General features: G+C 41.2%; 1 protein-coding gene across 2 annotated transcripts in view; it reads right to left on the reverse strand.

The window, feature by feature from the left end:
- Positions 1-22,418, reverse strand: part of SLC25A26 (solute carrier family 25 member 26) — an 81,082-nt gene that overhangs the window by 43,001 nt on the left and 15,663 nt on the right. For both annotated transcript variants that reach the window (XM_056501256.1, XM_056501257.1), the window contains exons 4-5: positions 19,683-19,787; positions 18,440-18,487 (exon numbers count right to left, since the gene is read on the reverse strand). In XM_056501256.1, coding sequence (XP_056357231.1) covers positions 18,440-18,487; positions 19,683-19,787 — 153 coding nt within the window. The remainder of the gene's footprint in view (positions 1-18,439; positions 18,488-19,682; positions 19,788-22,418) is intronic.

Raw genomic sequence — 22,418 nt, forward strand, 5'->3', positions numbered from 1 at the left:
GGGGAGACCTCACAAAGTCAACTCTGATCAAGCAGTTCTTTACTGGAGAGCTTCACAAAGAGGTCATTTGTAAAGAAAGACAAGGAAGATGGTAACTGATGAATCTAATGCTCTGTAACCCTCCTGGCCAGATATGGGGCACACAGCTCTCCCAAGAGAGGAGCAACACTCAAAAGCACTAATGAAACCTCAGCCCAGTGCTGCCACTCGAGTTCCCATCCTGCTCCTGTTGATGCAATGCTGTAAAACAGGACTGCTAGCTGGTATTAATGAGGCAGTAAAACATCCCCTTTCAGAAAAAGGCTCTGTAATTTCACACAGCTGCATATGTAAAACTCTATCTCGTTCTAAATAGCTGATTCCTGGAGAGGGAAAACAAAGAAAGCCCAGCCAGGTTCCTAGAACTGGCACTACTGATGGATGGCTGGAAAGGTGGAGGAGAGCAGGGAGGGAAGGTCACAAGATTAACAAGCATGTCACAAACAGAGAACAGCACTGCAGTCATGTCAGTACCATGGGAAAAGATGGCTTTAGTACCAAAAATCTAAAGCACAGACTACTTTTTTTTTTTTTTACTGATCTTTTGGGGTAATAGGAACCTTTAGTGGCTGCTCTTTACAGCTCTAGGAATTCATTCCCACTTGCAAGGCTGCAGACATAAGACAGTCCTTTTCTTCTTGGGTTTCTGAACAGAAACAAAGCCTTTTCCATGAGGAAAATCCATATCTTTGAAGGAAAGAATTTTATAGTGCAATCAAAATATTCATCAAAGCTCTACTTGTAACAGCAGGAACTTTGCACGTGGAAGCAGGTGGGGTGAATAAGAATTTATGGGATGTCTGTAGACATATTAAATATCTGAAGTTCTTCAAAGCACAGGTAACACTGAATGGAGTTTACAGACACAGTTGATTTAAAATATGCACAGTCTCAATCTATACTCATATTAAAACACAGTCAGAAGATACCATCTGCTCTTTATAGGCACTGGTAATCAAAGGTTTTCTGTTAGTCTGAGCACAGGCATTAAAGGATATGTTGGGCTAAAGCTCTGGCTAAAAAGGAAGCAATGCTCAGTGCTGCATTCTTTCATCCAAAAATACACCTGCATCCTTGATCAAAAAGTTTATTCCAGCTGTAGCATCTGGGCATTTGCACTATGTCCATATTCATGATGCTTTAGTTCCTAAAACCTGAAAAATACTTTTGGGCAACAGGATTTTCTAATGCTGCAATTTCTTTACTGTCAAAGGACTATTTAATTATTTCTTTGCTAAGCAACAAACTTCTTTTATCTCCTGATTATTCTCATGGAAAAATACAAGAAGGAGAGAGACAAGGTACTAGGAACTTCCTGATAATTCAACATGCTGCATCAAGTAAGGAAACCAGGATATCTTCCATCTCCATGCCTGGAGCAGCCTGACCCTGCAAACATCTCAGCCAAGCAGTTCACACCTAAGTTAACAGGAGCTTGGAGATCAGAGCAGCTCTTGATACACAGAAATGCCAACAGCTCTGTTTCATTGTGGTTTTGTTTTTTTTCTCAATGTATTAAAACACTTCCAAACCTGCTTGTACAAAAATAATTTCCAACCCAGTGACATGGAATGTCAAGGTGTGATTGAACAGAAAAGCTTTAGGGTCACAAAGCTATCCAGTTTTACTGTCTCTGGTCCAAACTCTAGCCTGGGTATCCATTTTCAAATAGAACTAAAACACATTGGGAGCTTTATGTTCTCTGAACTGTTATTAAGCTGCACTATAAATTTAATTATGGAAACACCTTTGACAGAATTAAATAGTAGTGCTTACAGTCAGAAATAAGATCACCAGTGGTGGAAATGACATTGACAGATTTACATAAACCCCCACTGACTGTACTAAAGCTTAAAAGCAGCAAAGTACCAGATATCTCTTAAAAAATTATTTCTAATCCCATTCAAGTACCTGTGACCATTATCTGCCATGGATACAATTAATTGTAAATAAACCAACAATAAATAACAATAAACAAACAATTAACTCCACCTCTGCAAGCACACAGCATTTGCAAGTCTGATTCTCACTGGGTAAAGGCAACAACCCAATGCACACACAACACCATGTAAAATTCTAATATCTTGGTTTTAAACTCCTTCATCCTCTTTATAGGCTTTTTTTTTTTTTTTTTTTTTTGCTATTTCAGGCATTTCACTATAATAAACTATGGAATTCTGCTCATACAGACAAAATTCCATAACTAAATCTTCAATTAAATTCTCATATTTAGCAGGAAGAGGAAAGTGGTGTCTCAGATGTGCATCATGGTTTGGTTACTCTCAGACTCCTGAAAGGATCTCTGCACTGATGAAGTCTGAGGACATTTTGTACCAACAAGTATTCCTCATTTTTCACACCTTAGTGCTTCCAGGAGTGCCCTGAACTTCAGCTTGTTAATCTCCACAGGTATTTGGACTGCAGCCCATGTATTTTCCATGGATACTTGACACACAATAAATGGCAGTATTTGGTTCATACAGTAAAACCCAGTGTCTTTGCCAACTAGTAATACTATTACATGGTCCTGATCCAAAATTCACTGGCCTTGTTGGGTTTTGCTTCCATCAGATGCAACTACACAATGTCTGGATGGTAAACTTGTAGTTAATCACTTGGATAATAATACTTAAACAGTACTAAGATTTCCATCCCTATCATATACTTATAATTTTGCTCTAAAATTAATTATTTCACTGCTGTACCAGTAAGTAATGGAGCATGAGCCATTCAGTGGGATATTTACTGACATCTTGTCTCTGACTGTATAGAGCTCCATTTTTAGAGTGCTTTGCTATTGAAGTGGTGCATGAATTCCCCTCTTTTTCCCTCCTCCTTAGCTTTTGAACTCATCATCTGATCTTAGGCAAACAGGACAGCAGCAAACACAGAGCTCCTAAAACTTATGTGAACATCAAAGAAACATCTCAAACCCATCTGCAGGCATCTTGGTTGAGCCAAGAGACTCAATCTGGCAGCCCCACTTTGCAGGAAAGACTGCAGAGTCAACAGCTGCTGGTGTTGCTGGCCAGGCAACCACTGGGCTGGCCAGCAGCACCTGGGGAAGTGCCCAGCATCTGGAAACATCTGCTCAGCCAACAGCTCAGGGCTGGAGGAGGGAGCTTGGGGCCACAGAAGCAGAGCTGGAGTCAGCACGGCAGGGAAGCAGAGGTGCTGTGGTACAGATGCATGGGGAGCTGTGGCTGGGCTGTTTGCAGAACTACATCAGTGAAGAAAAGGGTCACCAGGACTTTGGATGGCTTTGGGAGCAGGGTGCTGGTCCTGCCCTGCAGCATGTGATGAGGTGGATGCACAGGGAGGCTGTGCAGGCAGCTAAACAAAATTCCAGAATTTCCTAGGGAGCACAGAACCATCCAAAACACAGCAGGGGTGAGGGGGAACCACAGATGAGACAACAAAGAAAACAAAAAGCTGCTGCAGATCTGTGTAAATAAATGGTGAAGCTGCTTAAACCCCGAGGATTTCTGGTTTGTGGTGCTGGATTAAAGAGCAAAGCAAGAGCTGAAGAGATTCTGCCTGCATTCTGCTCTCAAAGGAAACATAATGCACAAAAGAAAGACTGGCAGCAGAAAGAAATGCAGTGTTTGGGGATGAGTGTACAACTATTAAGGCTGAAGTGCTCTTTAGCAGGGTTCTCTAACACACAGCCTCTCTGGGGAAGCTCTGAGACCATTTGCAGAGTGCTTTCCTGAGCTCAGGGCACCACTGAGTCTTTCTTGGCCACAAAATGTTATCCCTGGCTGCTGAGGATGTTCAGAGTCCTCAGTCCTCCCAAGGAGATGGGGAAATCTGTGAGGCCAAGAGGCCACGAGACATCTGAGGAACAGCTGCTGAGAACTTCAGAGGTTCCAGGGACCTTAAAGTTGATTAAAAATAGAAGTAATTTAATCAAGGTCACATTTCTCCTCAAAAAGAAGGAACTCTCTTTAAATACACAGTCTTTTGTTATAGGCAAAGTACTCCCTATGCTGGCAATTCATGGGCCTTTGGAAAATAAATACATGAAGTCATTCTAGGCCATCTTCTTTCAAGATCACTTCCAAGAGGACTGAGAGGTCAAACATGAACCTCAGCAAGAAGTCCCATGGTTCAGTTTGCCCCATAATCTATGAAAGATCTCCCAGCTAGCTTCTTAGGACAAAGGTCCTACTGGATCCTTGACTGGCTTCTTCCTACCACTCCTGCTCAGCTCTGCTCCCCTCCTAAATCAAAGAGGGGGGAAATGCAGAGAAAGGAAATGCTTTTGTTAGGAAAAGAAAGAAGAATAGCTCCCTTACACATACAAGATCCATTTCCAACTCATATACTTGAGCTTTATTTGTTTCTGGAAGTTCTAAGCTCCTTCCTCACCGTTGGTGGGAGCTCTGTGTGTCTGATGGGGTTTGGGAAAGCATGAAGGTAAAATAAAAATCACAGATGAGAGGACACATTCTTTTCAGGTCACTTAGAAATGCACAAGATTCCTGTGGCCTGAATTAGTTAGTTCCTAAACAGCTGAGACTGTCAAGAAAACCATTCTTTTGCATTCCCTTCTTTATGCTCCCTTCTGCTGAAGTACATTAACAAAAGAGGTTAATTTGTCAAACCACTGATATTCATATGCTGAGCTGAGATTCATCACACTTGGTGGTCTGGAAATCTTTTACAGGACACAGAACTAAACATGAGCTGGACAAAACAAGGAGAGGTACCTTGAGTCACCCTGAGCACAAATGGACAGATTGAATTTTCTAGCATTAGCCACAATAAATACATCCCAGGGCACGAGGGGTGACAAAACAGTGGAACAAGGAGGTATTCTTGGCTGATTTTGAAGGTTTTGTTCGTGCCCAATGGCTTAGGAAATTTGTTCATCCTTCCTTGAAGACCACATTTGTAATGCTGTACCACTGCTGGGGTGAGTCAGAGGTTAACTTAATGCCCAGATAAATCCCAACTGCACCATTTATGTTCACCTGACCCGTGGAGCTGAGCCACACATTGACTCAAATTTTAGAGCAAAATAAAGAACTAAAGATCTTTTGCATCTTGCCTTTCACTCCTCTCAATGAGGCACAGCCCAGTGGGAACCTGGGCAGAATTCCCTCCCCATGGTTTGCCAGCCTGAAGGATTTAGATTTAACTATATCTTCAAAATTCTTCTCAAATTGTTGTTTTTCCTCATTTATTTTTCTCACATCTGGACTACCTAGGCAAGGTGAGTTTGCCCTCAGTCACAGAGGCCATGGTGGTTCACCAGCCTCTTAAGTCACACAACTACACTGCCTTCTTCAAACACCCTCCTAAAATTCTGAATCAAGCAGCAACAATCTCAAAACAGGCTCTCAAAGTACAGGAATGAAAACAAACACATCAGAGCTCTTTTGTTGGCTGGTGTTGGAAACTTCACCACAGCATCCAGTTCATGCCTCAGACATTTTTTCCATGTTGTTAGATGCATACACATTTCTGTTTTTTCAAAGCAGCTCATACTTCACATATTTACATCAGTCTGAGAGATGTGGATCACAAGAGGTGAGAAGAAACAGTAACATCCAAGTCTACCCAGAGAACATTTATCCAGCAGGCACATTCACATTGTCTCTCAACAGAGTGTATGACCTGTATCATAACATCAGGGAAGGGGATGCTCCAGTGATCTGCAGATCTGTGAGCTTTATTCTTCTTCCAGTCAATGACAGCTGAGGCCAGAAGTTCCTGACCTGCCACAGAAATTCCTGGGCTTAGTTTCTAATTGCATTCCTTCAGACACTACATGCTATCAAAATAACAGTTAGTCTCATTAAATATTCAGAATAAGCATCTCTCAACCATCCAAAACTCAAAATTAACAAATTAAACACACATCTAGACTTAGGAGTAAAGTGAAAAAACAATAAGAGAACATTGGTGACAGAGCTGTGCATCCAAAATGGAATTCCTACTCTTACCTTAGGACGGAGTGTAAGCACTCAGAAAACATGCCTATTTTTCAGAGCACTAAAAAGGCAAATACTCTGAAGAATATCACACTATAGCTACATAACTTAGGAGGTTTTGGATTTGTACAGCTTTGTTACCTGCCCTGATACAGAGTGAAAACCTCTGCCAAGCACGACAGGTGTGGGATGAAGCTGTGCCAAAGCTGCCAAGAATTTTCATGGTGAGAAATTCTTTCTGAAACATCTTCTCTGCCCACAGCTCTGCTAGATGCTCTTCTGGTTATTATTTCTGGACAATGAGCTGTGATTTTCAAAAGATATTGCAACAAAGGTAAGAGACCATCATGCAGCCACCCTGCAGAAGCCTCTGCCACACAGGGCTTGTATCTGGACCCAAGCTGTCAGCACACAGCTCTGCTGAGAGGGAAGTCAGCAGGAGAACAGAGATGGGAGCATGATTTGGCTCTCAGAGACTCAAAGTTTATCTGTGTAAGATGATGTTTTGCAAGGCAGGATACAGAAATAAATAAGTGTGTTTTAGAGCAGAGTGTTGAAGGGAGAGATGGGGAATAACTAGGAAGGTTAATTTGTTTTCCCATACAATAAATATAAGCTGCCTCCCCCTTAAAATATCAATCATTGGTGTAAGGAGACTCTAAGCCAGCTGCATCCATTTAAAAGGGTTCATGTGGAAGTCTGGGATTTGTAGTACCTGTTTCTACAGTCATTTCTGCCAGGGGTGCTGGTAAGAACAAGGACTCACTGAAGGGAGGTTGAATGCTTGTCTTGTAACAGCTGCCAGCTGTGAGCCTGAAACACAGCAGGGCACCTTCCCTGCCCTCCCTGGGGATTCCACAGCTGGTCCCAAGGAGAGACAAGATACTGGACAGAACACAGGGCTCATCCCATCAGGCAAAATCTAACCTGGCTGCTTGGGTTTTGTCTCCTGCCACCTACAGAAATAAAAACTCCACATGTGAGATAACGGGATTATAACCAGAAAAGGGACAGGGGGACTTAGACAAGAAGCTTGTCTTTCAGCTAAGCTCAGGCTTATAATTTTTTTGGGGGGCTGGAGGGTTGCACTGAATTTTCACTGAATTGTATATTGAGGGTTGTAGAGAAGAACTTTCTACCTCAGTACACCCCAAACCCCACACCACTCTATTTGTGTGGAGCTCGAGCAGTTACAGAACTCTGGAGCAGAAAATCCCCATTCCACCACTGAATGCTGAACTTTTCTAAGCCAAACACTGGGAGTCAAATTAGAGGAATGGAGTTCCTCAGCTGGAAAGCTGATGGTAAAACACTGAGAAGCCATAGCTCCCCACATTCCTTTGCTACCAAGAAATCACACAGCTCTTTTATAACCAGGTGAAAAGCTCTGGGTAGTGCAGTTACCAACCACTGAAAGGCAGTGACTCTTACTGAACTAGGACAGCACCTGGGTGTATCTTTAAGGAGCAGCAAATAGACCCTGACTGATCTCCAGCTACTCTGTCTGCTGGCTGGCACCAACAGCTGAAACCCCAAAAAGGTCAGATAGCAAAAACACTGGTCTGTACAAGACACAGCAGGGAAATGAGCTTACCACATGGCACAGTGAAAATAAACCCTTGGTTCACCAGTTTTAGCTGAAAGAGGAGAGGAAGACAAGCATTGCCAACAGGCTGTGGAGGATCTGCACTGCAGGAAATGCTCACTTCTGCCTTCACAAAGCATCTGTTGATGTAGTCTGGGGTGCACATCACACCAGAGAAGCCTTTGCTGCTTTTCTTTAAATATAAAGAATAAGAAGAGCTATCTTTGGTGGCTTTCTCTAGGAAATCTCAAAACATGAACAGTTTTATTAGTCTGATCCAAAACTGTAACTAGAAGTCAGATCTACATGTAAAAGCAAAAGTCATGAATGCGTTTGATGTATTTTAAGTAAGACACTGAACCACAGTTGTTATTTACAGATCAAAGAAGCTCCAGCAGTGTCCTGAAACAATCTAAGTGAGAAATGCCAAAATCTGATTTCATCCCTGTCCATGTGTTGCTTTGAACTCGTAATTCACAGAATTGGTCACTATATTGAACTAATTATCAAGCTCAACGCTTGCCAATTTTGACGGCTGTGCTCCCTTAGAAAAAAGTCAGGTTTGAGGGGAAGTGGAATGATATATTGGAAGATGTGCAGCCCTTATTGAAATCTGGGGAGGAAAAACAATCAGTATACCAAAACATCCCTTCTTGCCAAGGCCCAAACATAATTTATTTTTCTAATTAGTTACTGCCACACAGATTAGCAAAATAAATAGTTTGCATTAACCAATACATTAAAAAAAAAATAAAGTGGTTAATTCCTCCTCCCTCAAAGAAAAGTTTCTTGTAATGGTTAAGTGAAAAAATATCTACACTATCAAAAAATCTAATGAAGCCACATATCGTGCATGGAAGTGAAACAACAATTTCACAGCACAGCCTAATACATTTAGATGGAAATACCAGCAGCAGTGAAAAGAAACACTGTTAAAGTATTTCTGCAGGCAGGAATATAGAAGCAAAGTCTGTTCAGATATCAGTAAAAACTTAAAAACTACTTTTTTGCCAATTACTTACTGTGGTTGGAAATGATCACAAACACTGGTTTGCCAAAGAAGTGATTTCAGGAATCACACAGCTTAGGCTATAATTAAAAAGCAATCTTTGGGAAATAGGTTATTACCAGTATTTAGTAGCTAATTTGTTCGTTAATGCCTTAACAAAGCTCTCCTCTGATTGCAACGGAGGGGGAACAACTTCAAGAGGATTATTTGCTATTAAGACTTGTACTCAATTATTGAGAGTGCTGCTGTGCTGCAATTACAATGGCAGAGCAGTCATCAGGAAAGCTGGATGGATCCAGCCTGTGCTGCAGCCAGCAATTCCCACATGCAGGGGCTCTGAATTTTAAGGAAAACTTGCAGAATATCCTTGCAAATTTGAGTGCTTGGTGATTAACAGAGAGGTGCAAGCTCAGTGTTCCTTAATACCAATCACATATTTTATTTTATGGGGAATTTCCCCCCCATATTAATTGTGAAGGAAAAATTGCATAACTGCTGGAATTTCTAGAAAACATTTTCCACCAAGATAATGTGATACTAATTTGGTTTTCCTTCTGACAATACTTCAGAAAGCATCTTCTGTCAAATTCTATGAATACCATATTTAAGTCACATTATGGGAGATAAACATAACAGTAACTTAGAAATACATGCCAAGTATTGACAGGTTATAATTGACTCAAAGCTGCCACCACTTGTCATTATCTCCTGTCCTGCTGATCAGGACAAGGGATTCAGCACCTCACTAACCCCAGATTTAACTTCTGTCCTGGGAACCATAACAAACAGACCTCTAGGTAACAGGACTGAGTTAAGAAACCCAAACTCACCCATACTTATGAACTGTTTCCTGCCAATAATGCAAAATCAGGGAATACCTTTAACATAACTGAAGCTGAGACATACTTTCTATATAAAGGTTGGTTTGGGGAGCTGCTGCCCAGCTGACACAGAATCTCAGGAAGCCTTCAGCTGCAGAGCAAACCAGAGAGGCCCATTAATCATATTTATCAAGATTGTCTACCCTGGCTTTCATGCAGTTAGGGGAAATGTGCTATTCTACTTCAGCAACAAGGAGTGAGGCTAAAACAAACTGACCTAACTGCATGGGTCATTTCCAGAAATAGAAAGGATATCAGCAGCACAGCTGCACAGGCCAGGAGGCAAAATGCTGGGAAGGTTGGAGAAAAAGGCATAAGAAACATCCACCCAAAACTTTTAAAGTATGTAGCCAGGGGCAAAATTAATAATGGGCTAAATTTTGCTTTAACTGGCATTCAGTACATTAAAGTCAGCAAGACAAGACTCAGTTAAGTGCCTTATGGTCTTGTATTTCATGAGCCTAAATGTTTTATTGCACTTCAGGATTTCATATCAGCAAAAGCAAGAAGGGAGCAGATAACCTCCCACTGAGGTATGAGCATATTACTTATTCTGATACTCATGCAACCTTCTTTATTTGCCCCTCTCTTTTACATTAAGAGACTGTGCAATGCCAAATGCAAGCACAGAATACAATGTACTGGCTGTTCTCCCATGGGAAAGCAGGGGTTGTATCCTGGCTTATGATTCTCTCTCTTTTTGAGGCTTTGCTCTATCTGAAAGAGCACTGAGATGCCTCAGTCTCCTCAGGACAGAAATCTACCCATGTCACATATTGTGCATCTTTAACTGGGAAAGATTCAAGCCTGGAGTAGCCACATCTGGCAGAGGGACCCCAGCATTGCAGAGTCATGCCAAAACATTCAGGCCAAACTCTAGACCTGCTGGCTTTGAAAAGCAAGAACACAATTTTCACATATCCAGCCAACATAAAAAGAAAACGTGCAGAGCTTATGCTTTATTGGCTTCCATAAAATTAACAGAAAAATAAAAGTGAGATAAGAGCCTGGTTTAATAGCACTATTTCCATCTGCAGTACACACACCAGGCCTGCTTTACCTAAGCTTCTATAAAAATTATGAAAATCATGTTGCCACCCTGCTCCACCTCCCACACACGTTTCCAATCACATTGTCACTAAGAAGTGACATGAGATATTTATTAAGGTGCACACCACACTAGCCCAAAGATTATGAATTTAGTTGTATTTTTCTTAGAAACAGATAAGCTAAAGAAATGCAGAATACTAACAGAAAATGATGCTGAAGTGAAATTTGAAATAGATGATTGCACAGCCCATGAAGTCTCAGCACAGACACTGCCAGGTGCTGGGATCAGACATTCTCCTTTCTCTTCTTCATGGCACATGGGTATTATTCCATGGGGAATGCTACAGACCATATATAATATATTCATACCTAATTAAAGCTAAAAAATAGGAGCCCATAAAATCACTCCCAAGCTAAACCTCACTTCATTTCCTCCCACAAGTCAGTCCCCAGAAATGCAGCAGGGCTAGTTCCCAGAATCAAATGGGCAGCATTTTGGATGCTGGGTGTATTTTGCAGGTGGGTTTTGAGGCAGGGTGAAAGGGATGGGAATTGCTGAAAGCATCAGCTCCAGAATTTGAATAGCATCAGCTCCAGTTTGGGGTTTCACCCCAAACGTTCCCCTGCTGCCCTCTGCTGCCTGGGATTCACCCACTGCCCTTTGCCTGCCCAAAATGTCCCTGCAAGCATGAATCCCTACTGAGCTCCCCTTGGAGTAAGCTAAGAAAGGTTCTTTCACTTATTCCATCCACTAAACCAGCCAATTCTGGCTGGTAAAATATCCTGAAGTGAGGTATGGCTTTCTGTTTTCTCTTTAAAGGGACACTTCTCCAGCTCTCAAAACACTGGGATCAATTCCTATTTTCTGCTAGATAATAAGCAGGTAGTCTTTCAAAATAATTGGAGTATGATGTGTCTTAAGCACTGGGAAGAGCTGTTCTTGTGGCACTCTCTCACAAGTGCTTCTCCAGCCATTCTTCCAATCATTAGCATAGCTGATAAATTACATAAGCTCTCTGCCACAGATTTGGTTTCTTTTTCACACCCTCACCATAATCTTTGGGTTACAGCTTCAATTTTTGACTTGCTGATTCTTTTAACTGTGCTTCTGTTTTTAGCAGGTGCAGAGAAACCAGAAAATAGTAGCCTAAGTATGAAAAAACATTTAAGTGCTATTAATGTTGACAGCAGCATGATCCTGCAAGTGGAAGTCTTCCACTGTAAAATCATGTTTTGGTCTACTCCAGGCAAGAATTTCATCCTTGAAATACAGCCCTGTACTTTCAGGAAATTGCTAAATTGCTTGCTGTTCCAGACCAATCACACACATTTACAGGACTAGTTGCTTCAGAGAGTCCAAGACCCTTGACAAGAAATTATTAACAGCAACACCATATTTTACACACAGAAGTATTCACATGTATATTTGTACATATTTTATCAACATATGCCCTATACATATATATCTTTCTGGGTTTAGAGAATTACCCATTTCACACATACAGAAGTTGCTTCACCCACCAACAAAATGTGGTCTTCCCCAAAAACAGCCCAGCAACTCCAGCCATCAGAAGGATTATTCTCCAGCTTAGCAAAACAGGAACTGAGACCTACAGAAAGTATTTAGACAAAATGCAGTTGCCTATGTTGGAATGCAGTTGAGGAATTAAAACTAAAAGCCACCACTCAGCCAGAAATTCAAACCATTGTGAAACATGCAGAAATCAAAGCAATCAGTGTAGCAAATAGAGTGCCTAGGTTATTTAAAAGATGAAAACAAATCAACAAGAAAAATCAGCAAAAGAAACAAAAATATCACAGCACAAAGAACACCAGAACTTTTTCTTCATAGTATTATTTTCTTCCCAACTAGTTCTTGCCCACAGTGCTGCTACCCACCCACAAAACACATTCCTACACCATGAATGCTGCATTTGCAGAAACACTTTAGTGAGCTGATTGAGAATGTATGGAAATGGTATCTTTGTTGGAAGCCTGGAGCAGGACATGCTTCCTGCAAGACTCTGCTTGCACCCACATTCAGCTGGAAAGAATCTGCATTATCAAATCACACACCATGCTTTGAGTGCACATGGCTTTCCAAGGGTTTTTCTGTTCAAAGACCCCAGCTGCAAGGCTGTGGCTTTCAAAATACAGAAATCCTCTGCATATATGGAATTCTTTTCATCTGAATGTACCCACTGATGTCAGAGAGATGCAGTAAGTGTGTGCTCCATTGGTAAATATCCGTGGCACCAAGGATGGCTGAAGTCTGCTCCTGGCCAGTCCATGTGGACACTGCACCTGGCCTGAGCAAGAGAGTGTGCAACCAGAACAGCTTGGTTCTAAACATGCTGGAGCAAAAAAAAGGCCAAAAACCCCTCACTCCTTCCTCCCAAACTTCAAGGAATTTGCTCGAGGATTCTGTCCACCATCATGTCACAAAACCTATTTCCCACAACTGGTAAATTAGGAAAACCAGGGATATTCTGTTGTCTGTAAAAGTCATTTACAACTGCTTTGTGAGATCTCCATTTTCATCTCCAAGTACTATTCCAGCATTTGCAGGGAGAAGGTAATGAGCACAACCTCCAGCAGCAGTTATTCATTTTATCCATTTACTGGTGTTCCAGGTCACAAGCCAGGGTGTGCCTGACACCCCATCCCACACTTGTCTCCTGCTCCCACCCCTCAAGAATTACCTTTAACCCTCACAGCCCCCTCAAAATGAAAATACCTTGAATATTCATACTTAGGATGATACAAGTGATACAAGAGCTGATACAACTCCATGCTGGGCTTTCCAAGACAAAGTGATGCTAGAGTGGGAAGCAGGCACTTATTTTTCAGCTCCCTCCCACCAATCCTGAAGTCACATAAACTCTGCACAATTAATCCATTTTACAGCCCCCATCCCTTTCATGAGACTGCTGATGCTCTATATGGAAACACCTAAGCCAAAGAAATGCTGGCTGCTCAGTAAAAGTCAAAAAAACACTATTACAGTTCCTGCCTGGCAAACTCCTGGTTAAACTGAACCTATCTAGAGTCACAAAAAAACATAAAAGCCAGCCCAGTTTTCCAGAAGGTAACAAAAGACAGATACTGCACATATTTCACTAAGGAGGATGTTTATTTTTCCAAATATTGTATTAAGATAGTGTCCTGTTTGCCTGTTTCTATCGACATCTGCTCTGTAATACACAGAGAATGACAAAAGATCAAAGTTTTAATTGTGCAAGTGAAAGAATGTATTAATAACATTCTTTCTGTCCTACAGCAACAGAGATAAACTTAAAAAAACCCCCTCTCTAACAGCTCAGAGAGCAGGATATTTATATAAAGATGTCCTAACAAAAGAAAAGCATGCAAAACCACCTTAAATGGATAAACAAACTCCCTGTTTGCAGTGTGCCCTATGGAGCTCAGCCCTCAGAAATCCCCTCCAACCCTCAGTCAACAGGGTCAACATATCTCACCTGGGTTTTACATCTTTATACAAACCCCCCTCAGCATCCTTTGTCCAGCAACCCTCTAAAATTAGGAAAATGCAAGCAGGTGTGCCTTTAAGGACCATTTTGCTGCTAGCTGCTTTAATTTCCCTCTCCCAGCACTAAGTTTTTAAGAGGGTTTTTTGTTGTGGTGGTTTTTTTTTTTTTGTTTGGGTTGTTTTGTTTGTTTTGTTTTTAATTTTTTTTTTTTTTTTTTTTTTTTTTTTTTTTTTTTTTTTTTTACTTTTAGCTCCTTTGGAGTGCCAAAACTGACAACTCTGCTTTCTCACCTAAAGCAGGGCCAGTAACCTGTGGTACCCAAGTGGGGTCAGGTTTGTCAGGGGTTTCCTTCCAAACTCAGAGCTCTGAAACAACATCAACAAGTAAAGCACCAGTGACACCTCCACCTGAATGAAGGCCAACACAAGCAGAGTTTGAATTGTCTCAGAAAAGTCTAAGAGCACAAGCTCAGCAAAGAATGACATTTGAAAGTGACTCTTCCCAAGACATCTGAGAGCTGCAGAGAGCCAGTCATTCTCCATCCCCTTTGTCTTTAAGAAAGTTTAATATTAATTTAGCTCCTTTTGAATCTACTTCCAGTCTACTCCTTTTGAAAATACTTCCATCTGCAATATTTTTACAAGTGACAAACTGGATTAAAAGCACACGGAACACCCACTCTGGACTCCCAAACCATGGTAATTCAGGAGAGAAGGGACACCAGATTTACTGTGAGGCTGCAACCTGCACTCAGACATGCCAGTGAAGTAACTCACAGGGAAACTGGACAAAGCACTTCCTTTTCTTTTGTGCTGTGCCCTCATTTATAATAAAGTCCTCTAAGACATCTGCTGGAGTCCTGTAACACCAACGGAAATGGAAGAGCTCCAATGGGAACTCAGGGCTTGCTTTCTTTTTCCCATGAACTGAACATTATGGAATTTTAACAGATGTTCTACTTGGTCATAGTTAATAAAATGAATTATGCAGGAATTAAAAATCTGGCTCCATTTGCTTATATAAGATCTCAGCAGCAGAACTCCATCCCCATTTAGGAATTCTAAAGGATTTGCAGTGGATTTATAGTCTGCTCCTGCTTTATTATGAGATGGCTGGAAATTTTACCAGTTAACTTTTCTCTGTTGTGGAAAACATTAATAAATTTACCTGTTCATTGACTGATCTTAGCAGAATGATCCAGTTTCCACAGTGGTGCACCCTGGTACACTACAGCCATAGGAAGGGGCAATTCTCACTTGGATTTGCTTTGGAAATGACATCATGGGAATTCCACATCATTTCACAGCCTCTGATTTCTGCCATTTATTCAAAGTCTCATTGAGCAACCCAATAACCACATCCCACTTCATGCTTTATGACAAAAGCCTTCCTCTTGGAGCACAGATGTCTCTTTCAAGCCCCTACTGCCAACAGAATGATGCACTGTACCTCACCTCCCTTTCCATTTTAGGATTAGTTCACTGGAACTACATCAAAGGAAGATGTGAAGACCAAAATGTAATGGAGATGTGAGAGAAGAGGCACCAAAACGGTGAAAAGAGTCACAGCCAAAACTTTCAAGCCCAGAGGTTCACTCAAAGTTGTTTCCAAAAGCATTATGCATTTAGCCATCTTCTTTCCCCTCTAATATCCATCTGCTCAGAAAGCATTCTGAGGAGATAAAGGGGATAAGTCAGAGTGAGAATCAAAACTGAAGGATGAAACAACAACCTTGCACCAGCACAGCAGCTAAAGCCAATTACATGGAGCAGGGTAAGGCTGTCCTGAAGAGATCTGCTCTGCTAGAGCAAGATGAGGCTTCCACACCACACTCCATCAATAAATACACTTATTTTCACTGAAATTCAATCAACTGGCAAGCAGATCTCTGTCCAGAAATCTGCTTGATACAATACACAAAATTTTATCCCAATGCAACAGCTAAAATTTACCTTCCTTAAACTCCAGCTCAAGAATTTTGCCAGCACAATAATATAATCATTTGAAAAGCACCAATATTCCCAGCCTTTTCCATTTTTTTTAAATGAAAAATCATGTATTGAAGACCCTCTATCCAAAAATTCCCACTCCATTATAACTAAACAAAGGGGCTGTGTAGGTAGAGAACCAAAGCATGTAAGTATAAAAGTCAGCTGGAATTAAGTACCAGCTGATATATGCTATGTTGCTACCAGGATGTGTCTAATACTGAATTAATATAGATTTTTATCTGAAAATAAAGACCCTAAAGGAAGAAGTGTACACAAAGAAAAGGAAAAATACTAAGATTAAATGTCAGGCTTACAATAGCTCCAGCTGAAGGTGCAAAAAACTGATACTAGAGTGGACATTGCTTTGCAAAATTTAGTGTCAGAAAAATGCATCAGTCTTAACAGCACTAAATTCAAAGATTTTTTTTTTCTTTTTAAACATCACCTATGATTTACTTTATTTTGAAGAGAAAGCACATTTCATTTAGTAATCATTTACTTCTCATTCCATTGGACAGATTCTCCCAAAAAGCAATACTTCAGCTGAAATCAGTTCTGAAGGATCTTTTATGAATATACATAATGGAGAGGGCTCCCATTAAATTTCCAACAAAGTGTTGCCATTTTGAGTAAACAAAGTTATCTCAGCAAGGTCACACACTGTGCCATGAATATGGTCTGCAAATTAATTACCACCCTGACATATGTCAAAACAAATTTTAAGGAGAATAGCACACAGTAGCAGCCATGTGCTTTATCTACCTGTTAGTATGCAAAATCTGTACTCAATGGGATCTAAATTTATTCATTTATTCAGAACCCCTCTGAGAAATCAAAATGATTCCTATTCATTCGCCTTTTTTGCCTGTCTGCAAATGAAATCTGAGTTTATAACACGTTTAGTGAGCCAGAAAATAAGTACAGGACAAAGCTATGGTGGGGGTTACATTTCAGAGAAGCAGGTGTCATCTTTGCACAAATAAGTAATTTTTTAAACACTCAAAACTGCTAAAATAAACCACAGTGCATTAGCATTTGTCAGCACTTTAAGGAACACTAAGTTTGGTGTTTCTTATTTTAGGTAATACCCATCTTTATCCTGTACTTGTAACAAGAGCTTATGGCAAACATAACTGTCCTGAAAAGAGTTTTCAGCATGAAGAAAAGCTTTAAAAAGCAGAGCTATTGAATGAAGAATAAAAAGCCCCTGCAAGTGGCCTTATTATCAGTGGAAACACAGACAACAGATCTGAGCCTGTGTTTAAACCAAAGAGGGAAGATCCAAACCCACTTTATTCACTTGAGGTACCCAAGGAAAGAGAAACCCACACACCACATCAAAAATGTCACATGGAGAGCCCTTCCTGGGCACCAGTGCTGTGTCAGACACATGGCAGGAAAGAATTCCTCCCTGGGAGTGCTGAGCCCTGGCACAGGGTGCCCAGAGAAGCTGCTCCACCCCTGAAGTGCCCAAGGCCAGGCTGGACAGGGCTTGGAGCAGCCTGGGACAGTGGAACAAGATGGGTTTAATGTCACTTCCAACCCAAACCCATCTGTGATTTTATGTTTTCCTAGGAACCAAGCCTGATCTCTCTATTTGAGGTACACACACATCATGCAACTCCTGTTTCGTCAAAAGGTGATCTCCTGGGATCTGATACTGGAACAATTTTAGACTGGGAGTCTATCAGTAGGTTTTTCTACTACTTTTATAATCTGCCCTCAGTTCACACAGCATGTCAAGCACTTCCATGACACTAATCCTGGAAATCACAGTACATTTATGAAAAGATTTTAGTTTAGGAACTCTCTTCTTCCGACTGAGCCAAAATATTTTTAGCCCTATTTTTTTTTTTCTAACAGTGAAATACTTCTGATTTGGAGTTAAGTAATGCCATATCAAATCTACAGACTGGGTGACTAAATGCATTTCTTTCACACATTAAAAAAGGAAAAAAAAAAAAAAAAAAAGAGAGACCACAATCCTCTCTATATACAGATGACAAATAATCCCTTGGCATCTGCTGATGAATATATTTAAAGAAAGCCTAAATCTGTCTGTGCTAAACTTGGCCTGATGCCACCAGTTCACAATTGTTGGCATATATAGTTCACATGATGCAATCACAAGACTTGAGAAAGTTTCCAGTACTTTACTTTATGGTTTTCTCATATTAATATATACCTTTCCATCCCTTTTCAATTTAGCAGCAACAGAACTGGGAGACAGGATGGCAAATGAATTTTTGCATGTACCAAAGGTTCTCTTAGTGCTCATTGTCAGTATTCTATTTAAATTAAGGGCTGGCAACTTACCTGGAATGAAATATGCTGGGATTTAGAGCTTAAGGTTAGAGCAACTGATCTCAATTGTACTATTATCTCTTGTTAGAAAACTAAGTGAGGCAAAGGAAGCAATTAAAGAAAATAAAAGAGAAAAAGACAAGTGTTTACCTCTCTTAATACTGTGCTTTTATAACCTCGATAAAGTCCTTGAATACCCTGTAAAGCAACAAAAGAAAGCATCATCCAGAGGGAATGAGTTTGTCAAAACCCACAATTTATTGGTGATTACAAGGCAAGCATTACAGCCCTAAAGTGTCACACCTCAGCTTCAAATTGACTGTATTGATTATAACACTGTGTACTGTATTCCATTATTTACAGTGCCAGAGGGTTTTATTTTCACCTCCTTAGCCTTGATTCAGAGCCTTTATCAAGACAAATGTTTTATATTTTTAACCAGCTGAAAACACTCAAAACAATTAAAACTTTTTTTATAAGTGTATATAAAATTATGTTGTTTATTATTATAGGGCACTTAATTCAAGTGTTTGGCAAGGCTTATGGTTCTCTGGCCAGCTATATGGAAAGGGAAAAACATATGGTTTTGACAGAATCAGCTACTAAAGCAGAATCAAGTCACAGAAAGAAGTTCTAGTGACCCTCTTGTGCAGGGTTATCACAATAGTTTCCATTTGAAAACACATAAAAATCAAGTGGATCATTTAAAGGTCATATTTATGTCTTTCTTTCCCTGGGTTTTACACTCAGAAAATGTGTTACAATATTGTTCCCCACACTGTTTTTAGGAGCAGCTTTCTCTTATGGAACACAGCTTGAAAATCCCCCCTTGTGAAGCTCTGCTAAAACAGACATGAACAGGTTTTCACAGGAGGGAATAGCATAACTCCTGAAAAGAAGACAAAGGCTCTTATTTTTCAAAAGTAACCAGTACAGGATGAGCACTCATTTCCAGAGCCCCTCTGAAATGGTGCCTTTTGGGATCCCTTCCAAATCCTGCTTCAAAAATTGGGAACCATTCAGCAAACTACACACAGACACTCCATGTCCTGCTGCCCCAGACAGGACTGTTTGCATAAATACAAGCAGAGCTTTGGAATCTGGAAGCTAAATCCCTTTATTTCTTTTCCTCTCATCTTTAAATGTGGGTATCCCATATAAAAAGAGGAGAAAAAAAGGAGCTGCTTGGAGCATGCATGTAAGTGCATGCCCCAGGGGGAGGTGGGGGTTTGATTTCCTCAATCATAACATGCCAATCACTTTAAAAACAGAAAAATAGATGGAAAAGTGCTGGGAAAGCACACAGCTGGAATAAAGTTGTAGGGATGCTTCTGGACATGTATGGCACTGAGTGGGAAGATTAAAACTTTTAGGAATTTTGCTCTGAGCTCACCTCATGATACAGGGTGTGGGAGAGAATCCGGAGGGTGCTGGAGGAAGGAGAAACCTGAGCCCTTTGCTTGACCACCTCGGATGGGACCCGGATGAGACAGGCAACCTGCAAAAGAACAACAGCTCAGGCAGACACTGCTGGCTTCCTCTTCATACAGCAAACTCTTCTTCCAGGAGCAGAGACCTGACAAACGAGATCAGGTTTGTAATTATGGGGCTTACAAGCTGTTCACGAGCAGCCTGTGTATTTGTTCTGAGTGCCATATATTTTCTGATCACAACATTATGCTAACAGGAGCATGGAAGCACCCTTGGAATTCTACAGAAGTAGATTTGAGTGGAGAAAGTCACTGAAAAAACCAAAATTTGAATCCATACTGTCTTTTGGCAGCCACAGGAATCCCCCCCCCACTTTCAGGGATTTAAAGTGGAGATTCAGAACTGTGAGACCAAGAAACTTCTTTCTTTGGTAATTCCTTTGTGCCCTCTAGTGACCAACAGTGGGAGCCATTCTGGTCAGCTTTAGACACAACATATTCCAAGGTTTAAGCTCCTTTTTAAGGTTTACCTTAAAATACACACCACACTTCATTCAAGGTAAAGCACTGGATTGATCCTTTCCTGCAGAAAGTGGATGTAAAAATGTGGCTGCTGCCACAAAGCTCCAGCTTTGCTGAAAAAGCCAAGCTTAGATTTTAAATATTCACCTGCCACTTTGGCTTCAGGAAGGGGTTAAGCTTGTGTGCACATCATTTCATAGAATGAGGATCCTGAAGTGTGGGAGTTACAAGCCTCTCACCTCTCTACAAAATGCCTGTTTATCAGCACTTAAAATTTTAAGCTGAGTTTATCTTCAAGTTGCCTCCAGGGATACTTTAAGCAGAGATGGGACTGGTGGCAAAACTGCAGACCCCACAGGCCTTTGCCAGATTTTTAGCCTGCCTTGAGACCATCCTAGCACACTGTAATTCCTAGACTGAAAGGTGATCACAGAGTGCAGAGCAGCTCAGGTGGAAGCTGTCCATCTGAAGTGGCAAACCAAGCAGCTAACTGGGAAATCCATGTGTGCCAAAGAAAGTGCAGAAATTCACAGACACAGTAACTTGAGTGGTCATTTGTGGGTAACACAGTACAAGGTTTAAGTTCCATTTTCACAAAGACACCAAGAAAATAATCTGTTATCCTGTTACATTCCTATGAGTTTGCTGGACAACAATATCCAAAAGTCATTACAAACAGATCTAACTCCATGTGCTCTTCAATTCTCAGGGTCAAAAATAACAAGTGCCCCCAATCTGTCAAGAAAATAAGACCTGTCAAGTTTTTTTGATAGTTCAGCATAAATATTTATAGAACTTCATGCTTCATAACACTCCATGTCCTTATATTAGCTTTTTATTCCTTAAAAATATGGAGGCAGGAGGAAAGCTTTAAAAAGGCTGGGATGAAAACAATATAGTCAATCAAGACCAGACAAAGAGCTCAGCGTGGCTTCCTGACATCTGGGTGCTGCAGTTTTGGCAGGAGAAGGGTGGCTACAAAGTAATGTCTCCATTTCCCCTGGACTACTTGGGGTGCATTTCATTTCAAATTAACTTTGATGTTTCTTCCATTTGAATTTGCGCTTACAAGGGAGTCTGTGGCTGCACAAGAACAAAAACAATGATTACACTGTGCTGCTCTGAAAGGAAATAAAGGCTCCAGTGCTGGCAGATTGGCTCCATAGGGCACTTGTGGCATTCACAAAGCCACGAGCTGCAGCTGCCAACATCAGACTGCACGGTGACATTTCCACTGTGCACCTGAACTTACAGTGTGTGCCACCTTGTTTGTTCCTGCACAGGCACCTTCCCATCAATAACAGCCCCAGCAGCCCTTTGATGTGCAGAACAGGTCTCCAAAGGGAAGCATGCAAGATTTAGTTGACATGTATCTTATTTAAAAAGTGACAGCCTGGATGGGTGGGTGCAGAAGAATCTCAGCTCTGATCCCAATCACTGGTGAGGCTGCCCAAGGTAAAATAACACAGTGCACGTCTCCAGGCTCTGCTTTTTTGGACAAGGATGTCCAAGCAGCAGCAGTATGATAACTCTGAGAGTCCACACTTCAATTTTCAGATGTGAAAGCTCTAAGCAAATGGCATGGGAAGGGTGAAGGATGCAGGAGTGCAGCTGTCCCACAGTTCCTGCCCACATTCACAATTTTACCTGCATCCACCATGGGATTAACAGACATGGAACACAGAAAACAAGTGGTCTCACACAGGGGAGCCCATTCAGCTCCCTAATCACCAAGGTCCCAGGAAGAAATTGCTTTTTCCTCTCTTGCTGCTCACACAGATGCAGCCTGTTGCTTGGCACAGAGCAGCACAATACAGACACCAAGCCCAGGCCACACCTGCTGCATCCTGCCAGATTTGGGGATGACCTTGTGACAAATTAGCTCTGTGCTGGACATCTGCAGAGCCAGGATGGAGAGGGTCCAGCACTGGCCCCTCAGCCACCTCAGTGACATTAGGACACCAGACAAGCACCCCATTGACAGGGGCCACACTCATTTTCCCAAGCAAGCTCTGGAGCCAGGGGCTATTCCCATCTTTTAATGGAAGCAAAAAGACAGAATCAAAACCTTGGGAAAGCTCATGTGCTGCCCTATAAGCTCCTTCCTTATTTACCAGGCCAGGTAACACAATTCAGTGCACATGTACACACACCATAAGGGCAGGAAGACAAAAATG

This window comes from Oenanthe melanoleuca, chromosome 12 (assembly GCF_029582105.1).
Source record: "Oenanthe melanoleuca isolate GR-GAL-2019-014 chromosome 12, OMel1.0, whole genome shotgun sequence".
NCBI lineage: Eukaryota > Metazoa > Chordata > Aves > Passeriformes > Muscicapidae > Oenanthe > Oenanthe melanoleuca.